Source organism: Cnephaeus nilssonii (genome assembly GCF_951640355.1).
Source record: "Cnephaeus nilssonii genome assembly, chromosome: 9".
NCBI lineage: Eukaryota > Metazoa > Chordata > Mammalia > Chiroptera > Vespertilionidae > Cnephaeus > Cnephaeus nilssonii.
The window spans coordinates 89406723-89428431 of NC_137080.1; the positions used below are offsets into that span (position 1 = coordinate 89406723).

The 21709-nt window shown below is 48.4% G+C and overlaps 1 protein-coding gene across 3 annotated transcripts in view; it reads left to right on the forward strand.

The window, feature by feature from the left end:
• Positions 1–21709, forward strand: part of BTBD9 (BTB domain containing 9) — a 483558-nt gene that overhangs the window by 427296 nt on the left and 34553 nt on the right. For all 3 annotated transcript variants that reach the window (XM_079780631.1, XM_079780629.1, XM_079780630.1), the window contains exon 10: positions 20132–20210. In XM_079780631.1, the coding sequence (XP_079636757.1) occupies positions 20132–20210 (79 nt within the window). The remainder of the gene's footprint in view (positions 1–20131; positions 20211–21709) is intronic.

Consider the following 21709-nt stretch of genomic DNA (forward strand, 5'->3'; position numbering starts at 1 on the left):
ACCTACTTCCCACCTGTGTCGTGTTCTCTGAAGGCAGTTGCTGTCTTCACTGACTGCAGGTGTGAGTGACAGCTACAGCACAGGTCACTGTGGAGGGGTTCTGTTATGAGGACAATTGGGAATTCACTTCCAGGAAAATTCTTCAGATGCTGTCAGAGCTGCTGAGCAATACTGGGGGGCATAACAGAGTATAGGAATGGGGGGCATACACCTGCTACCATGCATGCAGAAAAACCATTCACCCAGGGACCCAGGCTTGGGAGTCCCAACGACTAAGATCCTCAGAGGAAGCCTGTGTTTCCCAAATGCTGCATTTCTGTAGCATGCACTCTGCTGCGTCCGACTAGACTTGCTCACTACAGAAAGGGCTCCTCCTGGCCAAGGACTCTCAGAAGTGTTCAGAGCTTGCACCAGTCTTCTGGCCCCCAAAACCCAACAATGTGGCTCCCTTTCATGCTGTTTTGTCATATCCAGAAGTGACTCCAAAAGGAGTGTCATCTTTAGGTCTGAGCAGTGGCCCTTCTCAAGGCATGAAGGCAAAGCCTCCAAATGGGCACTGAGGGGCCTTCTCCCTGGGGCAGTGTTGAGGCAGGACCATGTAATTCGGGGCAGTGGTATAAGGAGTGTTTTGGGTTGTTAATCTCTAGTTTAAAGGCTCCTCAGTACAGAATTTCAGATCTGGAGTTCTGCTGACTGGATGGGGGGAAAACAAACAGCTGAATGACAAAACAGCTGAAATTTCATCCATTTCTACATCTCAAACCCACAGCCCTTTGGGACTGCCCAGCAGGACACTGGCATGATTGTTACGGGGCAGAGCCACCACAAAGCAGGGAGATGAGCAAATTATCCAGCAACTGTAGGAAAATCTACTTCATACTTTCACACACTTGGTTGAATTTTTCAAAAATATTGACTGAACAACTTGCTGGTTATGATTGCCAACAGCTCTGTTTGACAGTCTGACAGAAAGCCAATGGGCATTTGCAACATCACCAGCAGTAACAGGGCCTGCGCCAGCAGCTATGAGGAACAAGTGCGCCTCTGGACCAGAAGAGTGGGTCCTGTCCCCCAGGGCTGTCCACTGGGCCTTGGTAAGCTGTTTGTCTAGCGAGCCTGGGGCAGACGTGAAGCCTGTACATCTCCATCACTCTGAGGGTGTTTTATGTTCCGATCTACAGGAACACAAATAATATTCTTTCTAAGCTGCTCCAAAATACCAGTGATAGAAAATATCATGGAAAAGGTGAATTGCCAGACAGTAAGCCCTCATGACCGAGAACTTATTCATAAAATGATGACAAATTTATTGCACACGTTCACTGCTGGCTTTCTGAGATTAATAGCTTATCTATCTGATTTTAAAGGCTGACAATGGAATCAGAAAGAGTTACTACCAATGGACACATACAACGGGGGGGTGAGGGCATGTGCTGGGGGGTGGGAGCAGCCGGGGAGAGGTCAATTGGGGAAAGGGAGACATATATAATACTTTCAACAATAAAGAATTTAAAAAAAAAAAAAGAAAGAAAGAAAGACTTACTGGTCAGGTTTCCCATCCATCCCCTTCGCCAAGCAACCTTCCTCCCCAAAACATAATACCGAGAAACAAGCAGATTTGGCTTCAGCAAGTCTCGCAGTCTTTTTTTTTTTTTTTTTAATTCTTTTAAAAATATATATATTTTTATTGATTTCAGAGAAGAAGGAAGAGAGAGAGAGAGAGAAAAACATCAATGATGAGAGAGAATCATTGATCAGCTGCCTTCTGCAAGCCCCCCACTGGGGATCGAGCCCACAACCTGGGCATGTGCCCTTGACCAGAATCAAACCTGGGACTTTTCAGTTCGCAGGCCAACACTCTATCCCCTGAGTCAGTCTTTATTGCAGGAGATTTCCATGTGCCAAGGATAACTGTTAACCTTGCTGAATGCAGTTGGACTTCTTGACGTCAGCCTTCAACTCTGCAGATCCTCGGGCAGGGCCTGGGCTGTGAATAACTAGGGCATGTTGAGACACAGCCTGAAGGGAAGCCATAGTTTACTACTTTACTACTTCACAGCAAACAAGCCACTGTGTGGTGTCTTAGCCTTCGGGGCATGAACAAAGGTCAAAACAAGTGTTAAGAAATACAAGGCATCAAATCTGCACACTCATGGCCTCCGTTCAGGAAATGCAGGCAGGGAATCTCCGAGGTTGCTGGCCTGGGGAGAACAGGATTCCTCAGAGTGAGGTGCCATCAGTGCAACTTCTTTCTCCCTGATTTTCTCCCTGTGGCTAATTCAAGTGATTGGATGACAGCCCTGGCCTGCCATGCCTCCAGCCCCTCTCCTTGCCCAGCCACGGCCTCCTACCCGTCTTGGCATCTGGTTATGTCATAAATTATCTAAATCATTCAACTTAATTCATGTGCTTAACACATGCCCGTTGTCAACTGACCTGTCCCATTGTGCACCAGGCTTTGTGAGTTCACAGGGAGTCCTTGCTGCCTCTGGCTGCCTACACTAGGACACCACGAGGCAGCCTGGCCCAAGGCTCAGAGATGGGCAGAGCAGGGTCACAGGTCAAGTTTCTTCTTGCCTGAGTCTAGGCCTGTGCACAGCGAGGACTGGACGTGGGGAAGTGGGAGTCAGAGGGTGACTTGGACCCAGCACGAGGGGAGCCAGGGACTTACAACAGATCACAGTCTTCAGAGGTCTAAACCAACAAATTGAGGTCCCAGAAAGTCACCACAACTTGTTGAGGGATGGTGATTTTGTTTTTTATTATTATTAAGAAAGTGTTTGAAAGAGGAAGAAATGATTTTTTAAAAGTCAACTTTCTTTCTGTCAGAAAGGTCCCAGAAGAAAGATTGTTGCCCTCGCCACACTTCCTTACATCAGCTTGCAGGCCATTCATGGTTTTGCTTTAATTGTGTTGAATGTGGCAGTTTATGCAAATTCTGGAAAAGGCCTTTATGGGGCTGCCAGAACACTTGTCACCTTTCTATTACAGAACTCACATTCAGAGGTTCCTGCGCACTGAATGGCTCCAGGCTAATCTCGAGGGCTCCTTGCTAAGAGCCAAACTTTTCATCATAGAGAAACATTCTTTTTGTACTCTGGATATTTTTAAAGCTCTCCCCAGTGCCCCCAATTTCTCATCCGTTCAGCTGCAAATATCAGCCCTTAATGGCTGGAGAGAGAGAGAGTCTATTTTTAAGTTTGTACTGAATCTATCCCGGTGTTGGGTGCTGAATGGCTTTGGCATGTCATCAGGTCTGGAATACCCGCGGGGGCTTAGTGTGATTTTTAGGTATGAAATTGGTCAGGTTTGATTCGGAGGCTGCCTGCCTGCCTGTCCTTCTGGAGGCCGCTGCTTGCTGGCTGGGCACTGTAGTGGCTCTGAGGTCGGGGCCAGGTATTGTTCTGCACAGGCTTTTGGCATGAACTTCTATAAAAGCAGTCCTTTTTTAAAATTTGAAATTCAGGGGGCATTTAGTCCTCATTGTGTTCTAAATGCATTCGGTATTTAAAACACTAGGAAATGAAATTGCCAGATTCTTAACATTTGGAAATTGGCTCCTGCCCATGCCCAGTCCTCATATTTCCAGTGTGCATTTCGTAGAGAGTGTGCTTCTGGGAGACATGGCATTGGGCAGTCACGCAGAGCCAAGGAGGAGGTGGCGCTCCCTCAGTGGCAGCAGCCTCTTCCGAGTTAGTGTGGCTCCTCGCTGGCTGAAAGGTGCCACTCACATTCTTAAATCAATCATTCTGTTGGGCGTGGAGCTTGCTGGGACAGGGAATCCTCAGGAACAGCAGACCAGATCTGCCCTCTCCACCAGCCTCTAGAACTGTCTGCTGCCACAAAGTGGGCCAGGCTGCCGGCTCTTCCATTCATTCGGTAGTTCTTACCCTTCGGGCAGATTTCAGCAAAATTCCCAAGTGGAGAATTCCACTGAGGGACCAAAACATCCCTAATGAACGACACGGAGCAAATCAAGGTGTTTGGAGGGTGCAGGGCTATGGGGGAGGAGAGGTGAGTCTTCCTTCACCTGTTCAAGTCCCCTCACCCCCACCACAGGCCTGGCCTACAGTGCCCAGGCTGTACTTACACAGGAACGTCGCAGCCTGTGACACCGCAGCCAGGCAGGAATGGACTCGCCCAGCTGCCATCGGAGGGAGGTGAACAGCGAACCCTGAACCTGTGCCATGGATGGGGACCCCTGGCTCTTAAAGAGAGCTCTCCTACTCTCCTCACCCGCAGGGAAGGCCGCACCCATTCTCCCCCACCGTCACCCGGGACAGGCCTCCACAACCCTTCCTGATCACCACGTTAAGTGGTTTTGAATTTCTCTTCTGGGAAATTCAAGAGTTACTACTCAGTTGCCAGAATCGGCAGGTTGCTAATTTCCCTCCTGCACATCAGCTAGTAGTGGGTCTGGTGACATCAGAAGGGTCAGTTGTAAACTCAACATAGTGATAGCCATTGTTGGTCTAGACAACTGTTTGGCTCCTGAATTCTTTCTGAATGTTTATTTCCAGAGAGAGCCATGAATTTTGGCCTCCCAAACAAGTGGCAGCAAGAGTCCATTTATTTATATATTTATTTAGCCCCGCCCAAGGATATTTTTTTTTCACTGATCTTTAGATAGAGTGGAAAGGAAGGAGGAGAAAGAAACATCGATGTGAGAGAGACACATCAGTTGGTTGCCTCCCGCTCGCACCCCAACCAGGCTGAAGATCAGACCTGCAACCAAGGCATATGCCCTTGACCTGGAATCAAACCCAAAGCCCTTTGGTTTTCAGGCCGACCACTGAGCCAAATCGGCCAGGGTGAACTACACAGACACCCCTGTAACCTCCTCTGCCTGTCCCTTAGCACTGCAGGGACTACTTGCTGGTATTTATTTTCAGAGGGTCAAAAGGGTACTTGGATCTAATGTGAATGGAGAACCATATGAGCAGTGAATTTTGTCTGAAAACACGAGTAACTGATCTTAAGCAAATAGATATTCCTTCTATTATTCCTAATATCAGACAAGGTTAAGCCAAAGTGAATATTTATACAAAATCCATATTCATTGGTGCCTTTGGGGATTCCAAGGAAATGGACAGAACCGGGATAATTTGGGAGCGAAGACCTCCTATCTCCATCCATACTGTATCTTGTGAATTTGTTCAAGTTCTTTCTTGCTCCAGATTTCTAAACTTTGGGCAAGTTTGCCTTTGATAGTAGCTATTTTGGAACCCATTTTTTACTCACTTTTTTGTTCAGAAATCTTCTTAGAGGTGGGAACTTGCAACATAAAATCTTTAACTAAAAACCTCTGCTGTGTTGGCCAGCTTCACCAGAGAAGCCAATGGACAGGCTCCTGAGGAAGGAACCTTTTTCCCTGAGTGGGGACGAGATGGGAGCTGAGGACCTCGGGTGGCCTGTGACCTCACTGGTGTTGGGAGGTGTGTAGGGACTCCTGACCCTAGAGCAGTGGGCTGAAGACACTCCCTCTGGGAAGAGTCCCAGGTCTCTCGGCCTGGTGGTCTCTCGGAGGAGGCTAACGACAGGCAAAGCTGAAGGTCACGAATGATAAGATCCATGTGTGACAGAAACCCTATTAGAAAGAACTCTTCAGAAGACTAACCAGACATTTAGAACTGTTTCAACAGTTTGTTTGCGAGGGAACCGTTAAACCTGGTAAGAAATGCCAGACCGAGAGGGTGCATTATAGGTGCTAATTTGATTGACTAGGCCGCCCCTGTTTCTACATCACACAGAGCTCTGTCCAGGTGCTGAGAAGCGTGCGGGCGTGGGGCGCGCACACACCCAAACACACCAGCTCCCACCCCCGGTTGTGTACAAACATGAATACAGAGACAGGTAGAAACAGGAATTTCCTTTTTGTCTGCATGACACTCAAAACCACTGGTTTGTAGCACAGCTGCTGCTGCAAGAGAGAGAAGCACTTGGCCCAGAGTCTGTTTATGTGTTTGCACCGAGAAAGCAATCTTCGTTGCAAGGAGCTCTAAGTGAGACAGAGTCAGAGAATAAGAGAGAGATAATTATCTAAATTATGTTCGTGCTATTATTGAAGACGAATATAGTTAAAATGTAATTAAATATGACAGGCTAGCAGGATGTAAGCCAAGCTGTGGAATGCTAATCATCAATTACTGCACCCCCTTAGGGGTATTGAGGAGCGCTGGAGCTTGGGGATGGGGACTGAGCGAGATGTGGAGTATGAAAACAGCCCCCTCTTTTCATGACCCCCCGACACTCAAACACTCCCAGTGTCCCCAGGACACAGACCTTCCTGTAGCTGCTGCAGGGTTAGAAGCTCTCGGCTCCACTCCCAAGGAGCTGGCCAGGGTCAGGGCCTTTTCTTTGAGAGGAAACTCTCTAAAAAGGAAAATTATGCTATGAACAGGGAAGGCAAATACCCAAGACCGGCTCATGTGAGAGCAGTAAAGGCATGCACTCATTCGCCCGAGAGGCCCAGAAATCCCAGGTGCACTGTAATTGGGACAGAAAATGACATGTTCTGTTCCAGGAGGCTGCTCCCCACCCTCCATCAGTGCAGGAGGAAGGGCGTGCCCTTGGCTGTGCATTGAAGTCACCTGAGGAGCTCAGGCAGGGCCTGCCCCAGAGGCTCTGAGTTTTAATTAGTCTGAGGTTCGACCTGGAGTTGGAATTTTAGAAGCTCCACCAGAGCAACTGAAGAGTAACAGCGCTTCCTCCTTTCAAGAGCCTCCTTGTCCTGGTCTTGAGGCTAAGAAGAGAACAGCGTAAGAAGATAGGTTTGTGGGGTTTTTAACTGAAACATAATTTGTATATCAGTTCTGGTGCTGGATCCCCAAAGAATTTTGAGATGGTGGGAGTCCTGTATAAGAATTAGAAATTTAATTCATTCCATTTCACCACCATCTGAGCTCTAAGTCTGGAAAGGAAACCTGGCCACCTGCTTGGCCAGGTGGGTGATGCAAGCCAGCACAGCAGACCAGGGCGGGCCCAGGGGTGGTGGAGACCACCAGGAGCTCGAGGCCTGGCCTGGCCTCTTCATCTCAGCTCCAAGAAGGCCCAAGGATGCCGGATCTTCTCGTTTTCAAGAGAAACCAAACAGCCGAAACCGGTTTGGCTCAGTGGATAGAGCGTCGACCTTCGGACTCAAGGGTCCCAGGTTCGATTCCGGTCAAGGGCATGTACCTTGGTTTCAGGCATATCCCCAGTAGGGGGTGTGCAAGAGGCAGCTGATCGATGTTTCTCTCTCATCGATGTTTCTAACTCTCTATCCCTCTCTCTTCCTCTCTGTAAAAAATCAATAAAATATATTTTTTTTTAAAAAAAAAAAAAAGAGAAACCAAACATTTGTATTTGTATTTGTCCTCTCTCATTTTTTAAGTGGCAGCTAACTTCAATTTTAAAAATTACTCAGCACACCAGCAAAATATGTCTGTGAGCCTCCCATGTGTGACCTTTGCTCTCAGGAAGCATTTGGCTGATGAGCATGTGACTAAGTGATCATGATCCTGGTGGCTCCTAACGAGCTGTTTTTCTGCCACCTCGGGTCTGCAGTCAGGTTAGACAAACTTGGCCCCAGTGTACCTGAGCCTGGCACATGCAGAGCTCTCAATAAAGGGATGTGGAATGGATGGACGGACAGGGTGAATTCCCTGTGAATCAGAGCAGTGAGGCAGCTGTAACATCTGCATAGACACCCTCTCTCTGGAGCAAAGGAGGGGGCCCCAGGACCATCCAGGCTGGCTGGGAGCTACCAGGGGGAGGCCCCTAGGGCCCAGTCTGTGGGTGACAGCTGGAGAACCCCCACTTCACCCAGTGCTGGAAGACGTGCTCTCCTCACATGCCCAGTCCAGGGCGCATCTTCAGGAATGATGAAAGAGATGGCTGTGGCCCTTGGCCATCGCAAGGGCGAGGAAGACTGAGAACAGCTTGCTCAGAGGGTCGGCAGGCAGCTGTGGGTCAGCTCTCGAGGGCGAGACGTGCTCATAAAGGACTGTCAGCCGGCTTCACCCAGTCGAACTCTCGGGGCCTTGGACAAATCAAGTCTCAGAGCCTCAGGGCTCAGTTGATAGGGGACAGCCTGTAGAGTTTCCTCCCACTTCGGGAATCTTCCTACAAGGTTCCCGTTTGCCTTCCAGCCCTGCTCCCGAAGGGTGTGAACACATCTGTTCCCCATGTACCCTATCTGTTCCTCCTCACACAGGCTTTGCTCCCTTTCTTCACTCTGCTGTTCTTTATTTAACTTGTGAATTTTTTCATTTTTATCAAAGTTACACGTGTACATAGTTTTTAAAACCAAGTAGAACTTGTAACAAAGAGCAGCAGTCCCTTGCTTTACCCTTCCCACCGCAGGTTCCTCTCCCACAGGCAACTTCTTTCCTTAAAGAAAAAAAGTTAATATTTTGAAAATACTATATATTCCAAGAAAATACATTTAATATGGTTTAAAAGTTAAAAACTATAGGGACAGTGAAATGCCCTCCTCCAGAGAGGATGGTTTGTGCATAAACAACTGTGTATTTCCCTGTTTTTTTTATACCGTAGAGATCTCTAGATCTCTGCCCCGACCTGTGGCTGACTCTCCTCTCACTCTCTTTCCCTCCCCACTTCCATCCAGCGATCCAGCTGCTAGTCTTTCTTGTTTTCTTTCCTGCTAGTCTTTCCTAGTAGGGAGAGAGTTGTACCAACATTTTCTTAGCCAGCCCGCAGGGATGGGCATTTAGGTCATTTCTATTCTCTTGTCCACACTGTGCCGCCAGGCTGTCCTATGCTGCTGTGTCCCGGCGGGGCCCGCATAGAGAGACCGGAAGCAGCGATGGAGGAGGGTTTGCGCTCCAGGCCTGTGGACATTTCAGATGCTGCTGGTTGCGGGTGTGTCTGTTTGCACTTCTTCCCGGTGTGAGAGTGCCCCGGACTCTACTTGTCCAGCCCAGCATGCGGTCAGACTCCGATTTGGGGACAGACACGTTCATTTGTTTTAGACCTGTCTTTTGGTCTATACCTTCATGTTTCTAAACAACATGCTTATTCTGTTTCTTAATTCTGTTATCAAAATTATCTGTTGTCTTCCTAGTTTGGAAGTGGATTTGGCCTCCTTGCCCTTCCCGCCGCCTCCTCTCCCCACCTCCCTCTCTAGTTACTGCTTTTTTTTCTGTATCATTTATGGTCGCCACTAGCATGACTGTGTAACTGTTGTTCAGAGCTAAGCCATGTCACGTGTTATGATTACCTTTCTTTTTTCATTTGTCTGTTTTCCCTGGAGTTAAAAATTACTTTGTATTTTACACATTTCATTAATTTTCTATGTACTTACCACTGACTCTTCCCCGTAACTTTTGTCAGAGGGATACAAATTCCCTCAACCTGCTCTAACGTCTCTGGTAAGTCAGTGTGGTTTTTCTCCTGAGAAGGTCCCCTGGCAGCCCCCACCTTCCCTCTCCCTCTGGTTGCCCCCACCCTCTGGGCATTCCCAGGCCCTGGTCCTGTTTCCTGGATTCCATGACGTTCTTTGCCTTCCTTTAACGTTTTGTTTGGTGGAGTTCATTTTCCATTAGTTTCTTGTGAATGCACTGGAAGTAAATTTTTGAGATTGATGCCTAACTGAACGTTTCTTTTTTCTATCCTAATACTTGATGATAGTTTGGCTGGAAACAGTCCTCTGGCTGGGAACTAAGTTCTCCCTCAGCGTTTGGACTGAAGGGCTCCCTTATCCTCCAGCTCCCGTGTTGCTGTTCAAGCAGCTCATTGGTCTGGCCCCCACCTCTTCCTGTTGCCCTGCTGCCTTCCAGAACTTTTAGATCCTCTAGTGTCTCAGGAACATGCTTGGGCCGGTGATTCCTCATGGACTGTGGTGGCCTCTTTAACTTGGAGACTCATGTGCTCAGGTCTGGGAAGGTGCCTCTGCTACGTCGGCGATTTTCTAGCTCACTTCTTCTCCACTCTTTCTCTGGAACAGCTAACTGGGTAGTGGACCTCTTAGTTTGATTCTCTCCTCTTATCCTTTTTTTTCTCTTCCTCTTATCCTTTTTCTTCCATTCTCTACTTCTGTCATTTTATTTGGCATTCTGAAAAATTTCCTCAATTTAAGTTTCTATTTTGTTGAATTATGTATTTCAACTCAGTTTAATTTATGAGAGCATTTCCTTCTTCTCCAAATATTCCTGTTCATATTATTTTATTCTATCTCAAACATGTAATAATACTTTCTCTTATCTTTCTAGAGGGATTATAGGTTTTTTTCTCAAGTTTTATTCTGCTTGCTGAATTACATCTATAGCCTCTGAGTTATTTTTCTTTTCTGTTTGCTTTTGGTCTCTATCTTTCATGTTAGAGTCTTTGATCCTTGGCTGTTTACTTGTAAAAGTTAGGCACTGAGAAAGCTGGCTGGGAGCATCTGCATGTGGCCGTCCGGTGGGCCTCTCTGGAGGCCAGGAGAGGGGATTGGGTGTTTCCCTGGAGACTCTGCCACTCACTCAGACCCAGCACAGGAGCCCTCTCCCAGTTTGGCGTGGCCTTTCCTCCTTTCGTGTTGATCTTAGCCATTTGTCCCTGTGCCACAGGGAACTTCCTTAATACATTACCCAGAGCGATGCTCCCCGCTCTGTCTCCTCACATGCTTGTTTCCCCCATGGCCCTCTTTAAGTCGGATAAAATTGTTTGCCCCTCTCTTCCACTACAATGGAAGCTTCTTGCGGGCAGAGTCTAAAACAAAGCCTGTTCCATAGGAAGCACTTGATGAATATTTATAGGGAGATGCATGGAGGGACAGAGAGAATACTGTTTACCTCAAGATACTGTTTACCACATGCAGTATCTTGAGGTCTTTCCTCTTGAGCTGGTCAGTCTCCTGCCTGGGGGTTAGGCCTGGGTGCCCAGAGTCTCCTTCTGGGGTACTCACTTTCATGTGACCCCTTCCTCTTAGCCCCTGCAGAACCCCTATGCCTAATGCCCCAGGGTCCAGACCCTCTATGTTCAAGGACTCCAGAGTGAAATCCCTGTCTCCTGCCAAGATGGAAGGGGGCGCGTCCCCACTGTTTAGGGAGGAGGACAGGAGAGTTGGGGGGATCCACCTGCTCCTTTACCTGCTTTCAACTAGTGCTCTTGGTTCAGCCCCTACACACCCTCACCATCAGAGGCGGCTGGTGACTCAAGCACATGAGCCTTTTTAGGCTTCTGCAGGGTGTGTTTGCCTGCTTCCTGCATGTCTTCTCTCTGAGGTGTTGATGCAGAGATGGTAACATCTCCTTAATCTTTCTCTGTTTTGTGTGTGTGTGTGTGCACGCGCGCGCGCGTGCATGCATGCGTGAAATAATACACATATTAGATATGAAACCTTTATTAAATTCCCGTCCTGTGTTTTTAGTGGAGGAAGCAAAGGTTAATCCAGGGGATTAGTTTGCATGGAGGGACAGAGAGGAGGAAAGTAGATCAGTATCTTGAGGTCTCACTGCCATTCTGGCTCTGGCCAAGTGCTTTCTTGTCCCCGTCCCCCACTGCTCAGCAGGTGCCCTACAGAAAGTTCTGGCATTCACACTCTCTCTACAGCGTAGGCAGCAGAATCATGTGTTTGCAGAGTGGAAAGACCAGGCACCCTGGGCTTGAGACCCTCGGGTCCCGCGGAAGGCGGGCGGGGCATAGGCTGGAAAGCCCTTCTCCTCAGTCCTTCCTCCTGTGGCCCTCAGGGGCCTGCACCCAGCCCTGGCACACACCTGCACTGACAGATGGTGACAGTTCCCCCCCGCCCGTCCCCCCCGGAGGATAGCCACACTATTCTCCCTGATTTTTATATTTGCACTTTCGTTAATTCCACCTCTGGCAAATTCTCACATAAATGCAGATGTGGTTTAATCCCTTTCTTCTTCCTCTTTCTTTTTATTTATTTAAAGAACTGTTTAAAATACAGAAGAGATTAAAAAGTAATATAACATTCTTTCACATACTTATCCCCAGAATTGACTAGTTAATATTTTTCATATATACTCGTCTTTTTTATTTTAACCAAAGAAATAAAATCTTCCAGTTAATGTTGAAGTCTCCTTTGTTCCCCCAAAGCAGTCCCATCCCTACCCTCTCCTCAGAGACAACCACTGCCATGGATTCAGCATATGTCCTTCCAGAATATTTAGAAAATGTTCTACAAGCACATATGTTTTAATGAGTAACCTCTGTGCAGTTTTGTGCGTGGTACTGCACGCTGGGTAGCATCCTCTAACTTGCATGTGGTAAGCCTGTGCTTTAGATCTTTCAGATCCCTCCACAGTGATCTGTGTGGAGGGAAGGCGCCCCCGCAGAGCCTCCTGCCTCCTCCAGGTCTCCAATGGGTGAATATAAAGATTTAAAAGGAGCAGCCAGCAGTTACAATGCCTTTACCACATTCCAGGCACCCGGTTCCTCATTGAATTCTCACACCCCTAAATGGTTAGTGCCGTTACCCCATTTGTACACGGGAAACTGAGGCTTTAGGGGCTCTCGTTTGCCTGAGGTCAGCTTGTAATCCCTGGGGGTGTGATGTCCAGTCCTGGAGTCGGGACACCAGCACATACGCGAGGTGCTAGTCATGTTCTGGGACTGGTGACAGTGAGAAGTCAGTGCCAGCCTCTCGGTTGTTGGAAAGGTGCTCGCTCTGAGCACACGCTAGTAGCCATTGAACCGGCTTCTGTGGTCAGCTGCACCTGGTGGCTCTCGGACACTGACAGGTAACCCCTGCCTCACTGCCTGCCTCTGAAGTGGGACTCAGTTGGCTGCCCACGTGTGGAGCAGACTGTGGGAGCCACATGAGGTCGATCACGATGGAGAAGCACTCGGGAAACCTCACAGTGGTCTGCAGGGGAGAGGCTGTGGGAGGACAGGCTGTAGCCCCGCAACCTTATCAGCACCCACCCCCATCCTCCAGCCACATCCCCACAATTTTATACTCATTCCAGTGTTTAATCCTCATTCCGCAAGCAGCAGCCCTAGAGAGATTGTTTTAAATCTCTTGTTTTTCTGGCTTGTTTAATTACTACTATGGCAACATCTTTTTTTATTAGCTTCATATATTTCAGCCTCATTGTGGGTTAAATTAAGTTTTATGGGTGGGCCTAGGAAGCCAATCAAGATTTATAGCTTTATTTCTCTGGAAAAAAATGCTTCTAAGAATCAAACAACTAATTACAAGGGAAGTTTGGGAACACCACCAGTGTGTGAGTTGGGACCACCATACTGTTTGCATTGTTTTCTAATTAGTTCACAGAGGGATAGCTGATCTCCCCACAGAGATGATAAACTTCTTAAGGGCAGCCACTACATCTTGTGTGGATGCCCCATAATACCAGCAAGTGCCAAGCTCACAAGTGTATTCAACAAACACTTATTCACTCCTCCAAAGCCCAGCTACCTCTCTGCCTCCAAGACCTGGGTGCTGATGGGGTGCGTGGGTTCCCCTAGGAACCTCTGCAGTAGTCATTAACTCATGCACTATCCCCCTTGGTGACTTGCAGATGAGGCCAGGGAGGCACTGTGTCCTGTCCAGGTTCGTTGGGCTGAGTCATAATTACAGTAGTAATAACCATGTCAGCTATTATTTTTAGCACCTCGTACACACCAGCACTGTTCTAGATCTCTTACATTTATTAGTTTATTTAATATTCACCAAAAATTTTTTATAGTTATTGTTATTTTTTTAGTTGCAGTAGTTTTTATTTATTTTTATTTTTTTTAATTTAATAAATCTTTATTGTTCAGAATATTACAATTGTTTCTCCTTTCCCCCCCCCCCCCCCGCATTGCTCCCCTTCACCCAGTTCCCACCCCACCCTCTGCCCTTACCTCCCACTCCCACTGTCCTCATCCATAGGTATACGATTTTTGTCCAATCTCTTCCCATACCCCCCCCACCCCTTTCCCCCTGAGAATTATCAATCCACTCCCATTCTATACCCCTGATTCTATTATATTCACCAGTTTATTCTGTTCCTCCGATTTTTAATTCACTTGATTTTTAGATTCACTTGTTGATAGATATGTATTTGTTGTTCATAATTTTTATCTTTACTTTTTTCTTGTTCTTCCTCTTCTTAAAGAAGACCTTTCAGCATTTCATATAATATTGGTTTGGTGGTGATGAACTCCTTTAGCTTTTTCTTATCTGTGAAGCTCTTTATCTGACCTTCAATTCTGAATGATAGCTTTGCTGGGTAGAGTAATCTTGGTTGTAGGTTCTTGCTATTCATCACTTTGAATATTTCTTGCCACTCCCGTCTGGCCTGCATAGTTTCTGTTGAGAAATCAGCTGACAATCGTATGGGTGCTCCCTTGTAGGTAATTAACTGTTTTTCTCTTACTGCTTTTAATATTCTCTCTTTGTCTTTTGCCCTTGGCATTTTAATTATGATGTGTCTTGTTGTGGTCCTCTTTGGATTCCTTTTGTTTGGAGTTCTGTGCGCTTCCTGAACTTGTAAGTCTATTTCTTTCACCAGTTTGGGGAAGTTTTCAGTCATTATTTCTTCAAATAGGTTTTCAATATCTTGCTCTCTCTCTTCTTCTGGCACCCCCATAATTCTGATGTTGGTTCACTTGAAGTTGTCCCAGAGGCTTCTTACACTATCTTCAAATTTTTGGATTCTTTTATCTTTTTGCTTTCCCGGTTGAGTGTTTTTTGCTTCTTTGTATTTCAAATCTTTGACTTGATTCTTGTGTTCCTCTAGTCTGCTGTTGGGTCTCTGTATAATATTTTTTATTTCAGTCAGTCTATATTTAATTTCTAGTTGGTCCTTTTTCATATCCTCGAGGGTCTCGTTAAATTTATCGGCCTTTTCTAGGAAATTCTTGAAAAACCTTATAACTGTGGTTTTGAACTCTATATCCAGTCGTTTGTTTTCCTCCATTTCTTTCGTTTGTGATCTGTTTCTTTGTCTCCGCATTTTGGCTGCCTCCCTGAGTTGGTAGGGTGGCTTTGTGTGCTAGGCGTCCTATATGGCCCAATGGGTCAGCCTCCCAGTTACCTGAGGTGGACACTCTTGGTGCACCCCTTTGTGGACTGTGTGTACAGCCTTGTTGTAGTTAAGTCTTGATTGTTGTTGGTGTCACTGGGAGGAATTGATCTCCAGGCCAATTGGCTGTGAGGACCCACTGTGTCTATAATGGAAGAACTGCTGTGCTAGGGACACGCTTATGGGGCATTACTTGCTTCAGTGGGGCTTTGGTGTTCACTGAGTCTGCCTCTTGAATGTGTCACTTATGGTCGTGAGTAGTTGAAATCTGGTGTTGTCTCACACTGACCACTAGATACACTAGCTTCTGGATCTCCAATGGGGTGCAGGTCAGCTACTGTCTGAGGCCACCCAGCAGGAGCTACAGCGAGAACTACAGTTTTCTCCTCTTTGCTTGGGGTTTGGAGGTTTTGGAGCTGTCTGACCAGAGCTGCAGTTTGTTAGGTTAAGCTGCGATAGAGCAGGCCATTTATATGCAAAAGCAGCTGCCTGGAGCTTGGGTGGGTTTGTAGATTGTGCGGGGCGGGGTCTCAGGGAGTCACTAGGCTAGGGCGTGGCAAACAGCGATGGCTGCCAGTCAGCCGTCTCTGCGTTTCCGCGTTTCCAAGTCCATGCGTCCCGCGCCCCAGCGCAGTAAACAATGATTGCTGGGCACACCTCTGCAAGAAAGTCATCTTCACTTTCCGACCCGATGGCAGACAGTCCAGCTTCTCCCTGTAGGAGTTTGGGTCCCCAGCGTCTCCCCAGAAACTGGAGTTCAGAGTAATCGGGAGTTTGTCTCCCTTCGGGTTGAAAAAAGCCGCGCAGCCAGTCACCCGCTGCCAGCCCGATTCGCGTGCCTCCGTACCTCAGCTTTTCAGCGCTTGTGCACGTCTCAATGCTCTTTTCTCTTTCCTTCTAGTTGTAGAACTTCAACTCAGCCAGCTTTCCCGTGGTTCTGGGTGATAGACGTTTTGTCTTTTAGTTGTAGTTTTGAAATTGTTGTGCAAGGCAGCAGTTTAGGTGTTTACCTAATGCCACCATCTTGGTTTCTCAGTTGCAGCAGTTTTTCCATAGTTATTGTTATTACTAGTGGCCCGGTGCACGAATTCATGAACATTGAAAGGAAATTAATAAGAAGAAATATTTTAATATCGCTATTCACCCTTTCTCTATAATAGAAGTGTCAACCAAATTCACAATTGACAATGACAGATCAAAACACATGCGTGCAATTGGCACCAGCAAGAGCTTTATATGTATTGCGCATGTGCAAGTCAACTTAGCCTTTTATATATATAGAATAAACTTGCTTAATTAGACCTGCTTTCTCATGTAGCTACACTTTTTCCAGCCCAGTGAAGCACCCCAACTTCTCTTTCAGGTCATTGTCAGCAACACAGCAATAAATATTAATACGAAACAGATTATTATTGTAGATCATGCAGGGAGAACAAAGGGTAAAATAATTAACTACATCAGTGTTTGACTATATTCTGTGCAGTGAGAAAACCTGAAGTCATTTTCAAGGTGCACCATTTCTTACTTCTTTTCAGTCGGGTCAAGTTTCTAAGCTTTCTAAATCTCCATTTTTCAGCTAATGAAAAGAAAATAGGATTCCACCAAATCACCTATCTACCTACCTCAGGACTTCTATGAGATCAAATGAGATGAGGCACGGGAAAATGCTTCACAGACATTTGGTTAAAGTGTAAAATGTTTCCACCTGGCTATAAAGCAACTGGGCTGAAGAAACTCCAAGGAGGCTAGTTGCTAGGGAGAGGAAGCCCCTGGGCATTGCTACGTGATGTCATTACCCAGATGAACATATTAGCCTTTAATATACAGTATATAGGTTAGATGAAGAGACTGAAGCCCACCGAGGTTGAGCAGTTTGCCCAAGGTCACAGCTGATGAGAGTAAGAAAGTGAAATTCAGACTCAGGTAGCCTGGCTCCAGAACCCATGCCATCAACCGTGGGGCCATCCTACCCCCAGTGCATGAAGGACCAGGATTAAGGCCTATAGTCTGTACTGACACCAGAGACCCTCCTCAATGGAAGTACCCTGCATCATAACACAGGCTTGCCTTTTTGCTCACTTCATGTCACATGATCAGTAGGAAAGCCTTAGGCAGTAGGTTAAGATAGGTACTTTTTAAAAATGATTACATATACTCTACCAAACTATAGTAAATGTCTCTTGAAATTTTTCTATCCCAAACTAAAAGTTTGATCAGCATTTTAGCAGACATTCTTATCGACACCTTTGAATTCATGTGTGTGCCGATATATACATTACAGTGTAATGTAATTGGGGCCTCATTCTGTAGCCAAGGGTGGGGGGGAGGGGGTTCTGTCTATCAGCATTGAACACATAAGGAGATTGCAACTCAAGAAGGGGATGGACTTGTCCAGTGGAGAGCCAGCGAGTGCAGGGGGTTTTGTGGTTTGGGGGTAAGTGCTCAAAGCAAAGTCCATGTGTATTTTTTGACACCCGTTACTCAGGTTCAGCCCTGTCTCTGACCTGCATGAGTGCCGAGCCCTTGATGTTCCCCGTTTTCTGGGAGTTTTGCCTACTAGAAAAGAGATTCAGGGTGGCCCTGGCCAGGCAACTCACTTGGTTCAAGTGTCGTCCCGATATGCCAAGATTGCAGGTTCGATCCTGGTCAGAGCACATACAAGAAACAACCAAATAAATGCATAAATAAGTGGAACGACCAATCGATGTCTCTCTCTCTCTCTCTCTCTCTCTCTCTCTCTCTCTCAAGTCAATGCATTAAAAAAGAGAGAGAGAGAGATACAGGGTAATTGGCAAGTAGGAATATTTCTACAGCTCTCAACAAAAACAGCAGTTGAGCTTTTGAGTGGACTAGTACTGTGGCGTTTCCTGGTGCTGTGGATCTCGGCTGCGCAGCTCCCGTGGACGTTGCATATGATTGCAAATGTGGCTCAGCCGTGAGGACTGTTCCAATGCCACCTTCCCTTCCAGCAGCATTCAAGGCTGTTCGGAAGCAGTTGGGGGGAAATGGAATCTGAAACTTGGGGAGGGAGTGATGCTCATTACCTCATCCTAACCATCTTCCTTCCTACTGATACCTTGGTCTTAGGGTGTATCCAGTTTTGCTGAAAATGAAATCGTCTATTCAACCTCAGGCTGTGTTAGTGAAAATGAACTCTAATGTGATTAGATATTAATGTAATGGCATGGAGGATTGGTATTAAATTGAGGCCTTTGGATCTTATTACTCCACAAACGCTCCTTCCTGCTCAGGCTGCTGCCCTGCCAGCCCTGCCTCCCCAAGCAAAGCGAGGGCAGTGGTGTCAGGGGAGTAGGGCAGAGGAAGATGGTGAAAGCGGCAGCAGTGAGAGGAGGGCGACCCCAGCGCGGCCTCGTTCCTTCCCTGGGGCTCCAGTCTTCCTGGTGGAGGGAGGAGGGGCTGGGCCACGGGAGGCTGGTTCGGCCCTGCCAGCACTCTCTGGACCATGAGCGTGTACTGGAGACCCTGAACCTACAAGGGTTGTGTCACCTTCACATCCAGAAGCACTTGAAGATTTTTTTTTTTATAGGCCTGGGGCTGGAAAGCTAAGGACAAAATCTTTACCCCCTCTACTCCCACCCTCTCCACCCCCATCCTCTCTGTGAGGCTGACGTGAGCCTGATAGTTGTCACTGGCTGTTGTCACTTATCCTAGGCCTGCTTCCCTCTCCTGGATGGTGGTCTGAGAAGCAGGCCCCGCAGTGGCCCAACTTCCCCAGACCTGCCAGAAGGACGCATGTCTGTCATGGGTTCCACGGCTTAGCTGGGAAGTGGCAGCTAGACCTGTGAGAGCCCAGGCCCAGGGTGGAAGCCCCACAGGGCCTGCCGGCCCCCAGGCCACAACCTGCCCAGTAGAATCTCCAAGAGCTGGGTGGGTCTGGGAGCAAAACAGTCCTCCTCAGAGAAAGGGCCAGGAGCGCCAGCTCTGGGGATGGTCGACGGCATCACCTTCACGTATGACTGATAGCGTTTGTACAAGGAGAGTGATTTTTCTTGTGCCGTTTCCAGAAAACTGCTTTCGGAGGCACAGACTCTGCACACAGGATGATAACGACTTTTTAATGACCTTAAGGGGCCTGGTGTCCAGGCAGCAGTGAATCAGTCTCAGTGGGAGGCTCATAGCAGAGAGAAGATGGAACACCTGAAACCAGAGGGGAAAACAAACTGCAAATACATCCATTTTCTTTGGTAGTGCTACTTGGTAATTAGACAATTACAGGAACAGCTTCCCAGCAGCTGGCATTTCCACTGTGCAGTGGAGGAGGGATGGCAACAATGGTGAACTCCTCACATTTATCACAGAAAATATTATTGGCGTTTACAGTCGTGGGTGCCGTGCGTTCCTCCCAGGCATTCTGATGAGCTGTGAGCGAAAACCACGAGGGGGCTCCTCCTCTCAGGGCTCAAGCCTGGCTCTGGGGGCTTTAAATGAGCTGGCTTACCCTGCTGATCCATGAGGAGCTGCCTCTGACATATCAGGGCTGCTTTGGGGCCCACCAGAGCCCAGGCAGCCCTGAGAATAAACCTTTGGGGGTACATTTGGAAGCTGAAAGGGAGGGTGGAGGCCTGTGGGAAATTGCCTCTTCCTCCCCAGGTGCCATCACTTGCATGGGGGTCATTAGGAGAACTGGGGTTCACCCCTCAATGAGCAAGCCCCACTTCTCTAACCATGGTGCTGGGACTTCACAGGGCACTTTGCCCCGCCCACAGGCCTGCCCTGATTCTCCTCTTCCCAGAGTCCCCAGGAAAGTCACGGCGCCACTCTGTGCGGCCAAGCAGCCCATGGCCCCTGAGCCAGGCCCGTCTCACAGAGGAGATGTGTTTCACGAACTCGCGCCGACCTGGGTCACGTGTATTTGGCCACACTCTTGTGAGCTTGGTGTGCAGTTGGCACTCATTTGTGGAGAGCTTTATAAGAAGCCACGTCACCTTCACAGAAGGCTAGAGCACCTTCTCCAGTGAGACTGTAGGCTCTGATGGGACACGGGGTACCGCTGCCTCCCTTGGCCCCACGTTCCGTGCAGCCTGTCCCTGGCCCTGGCCCCCATCCCTCCTCCAGCACAGGTCTCCCGGGAACAGACAGGCCTCTCCCTCTCCGTGTGCTCGGTTAACTGTGCCGTCTAACCAGGCGGATGGTTGTGCTTCCTCCCTCAGGTCTTGGCAGTCGGTAACTTTTGAAAGACAGCCTGCCTCCTTCATCCGAATCGTTGGAACACACAACACAGCAAATGAGGTAAGGGTCTCCTTCTTGAAAGACGCTGTGATAGTTCCTGATGTACAGGTAATGCTACACCCGAGTTAAGTGGCACTGTTTGTTCTGCCCGCTAATGGCCCGTTGTCGACAGCTTGGTACAGCAGAAAGCCCTGCTCCTGCACAGTGGGGATATCGTTACCGTTTCTGAGTGTCTCTCCATCAGCTACTGAAAGCCAATCCTGTGGCTTTGCTTACTCCTCCAGCCCCTGCGGATCGCAGCCACAGGGACCTTGAGAGGTCAAATGCCCTGTCCTCGGAGTCCTCTGCCTCCTCTGGGCTGTTCAGAGGCCCCGTGGCTCAGAGTGTGGTGGTGAAGGGACCCAGCCCCGCGGGGCAGCAGTGGCGCGGTCGCTGGATTCCTGTCTGCCTGCTGGGTCCTGAGCCGCCTTCCGGGCCTGCTCCTCCCTGGCCCAGGCCTGGCTCCAGGGACAGGCGCTCATTCCCATGGGCCATGCTGATTGTGGATGTTCCTTCACCTTTGGGTTTAATGAAGAAAGAGTGGGCGGGTTCTTCCCCCATTTTGGTACCTGTGGTCAGGCAGTCGGGTGAGGTGCCTGGGCCTCGGGGATCACCGTGCTGCTTTGTCTGGAATGGAAATGACTCAGGGAAAGGGCGCTGGGTTCCTCTGGGTCGGGAAAGAGAAGGCAGTGCCTACAGGGACTGCAGTACTGGGACACCTGGGGTGAGGGAGGCCAACAGTGACCCCAGAAGGATAGCGAGTGCCATCGGGGCTGAGCAGGCATGCCTGCGCTGTGTCCCCTCCACAGTATGGAGCCCCGTCGGGCGCACAGGAACCTCAGGGTTCACTCACACGGTGTCGGTGAGTGTCAGGATCTGCTTCCATTCTGAGTTTAAAATAATTAATAATCACTGACCTTTTCTGTTCTTCAGGTAGGTGTTGCAAAAGCACCAGGGTGAGGGTTGGTGTGTGGCAGATGGACTGAGTCTGCCCATCCCCCACCTGCTTTTGCACAGACATGTGTTTAGTGTGGACCTCTGAAGGACCGCAGATTAAAGACAGATTTATGAGGAGCAGTGAGGTTGAAACTTCAGAGGTAAAGGAAAGGCACAAAGATAGTAACAGTTCTGCAATTTCACCTTAACACGACATTTCTCAGATCTGCACAGGACCAGCCTCCCGGGCAGACAACCAAGGCACTTGCGTGGGGCTCCCCCCCAGAAGGGGCCTGTGCTTGAGGTGGAGTGCTCTCCGGTACCGTCTTGAAATTCTTAGCAGTTTTACCTTTGAATTATTTTATAAGGGAAGCTCCATGGGGCAGGGGAACTCCCACCTGGGCCTTGGAGCCTCAGCTCACACACAGGCTCCTCTCTGCCCCTCTGCCTTCCCAGGAAGAGTTCCCTGACCCCTGGTGGCCCTTGTCCCGCCTCAGCCTGCCCACAGCCACTGCCATCCTTCACCCCCAGGAGCACTGGCACGTTTGCAGGGAGGGTGCGAGTCACGGGGTCGGGCCCCTGGC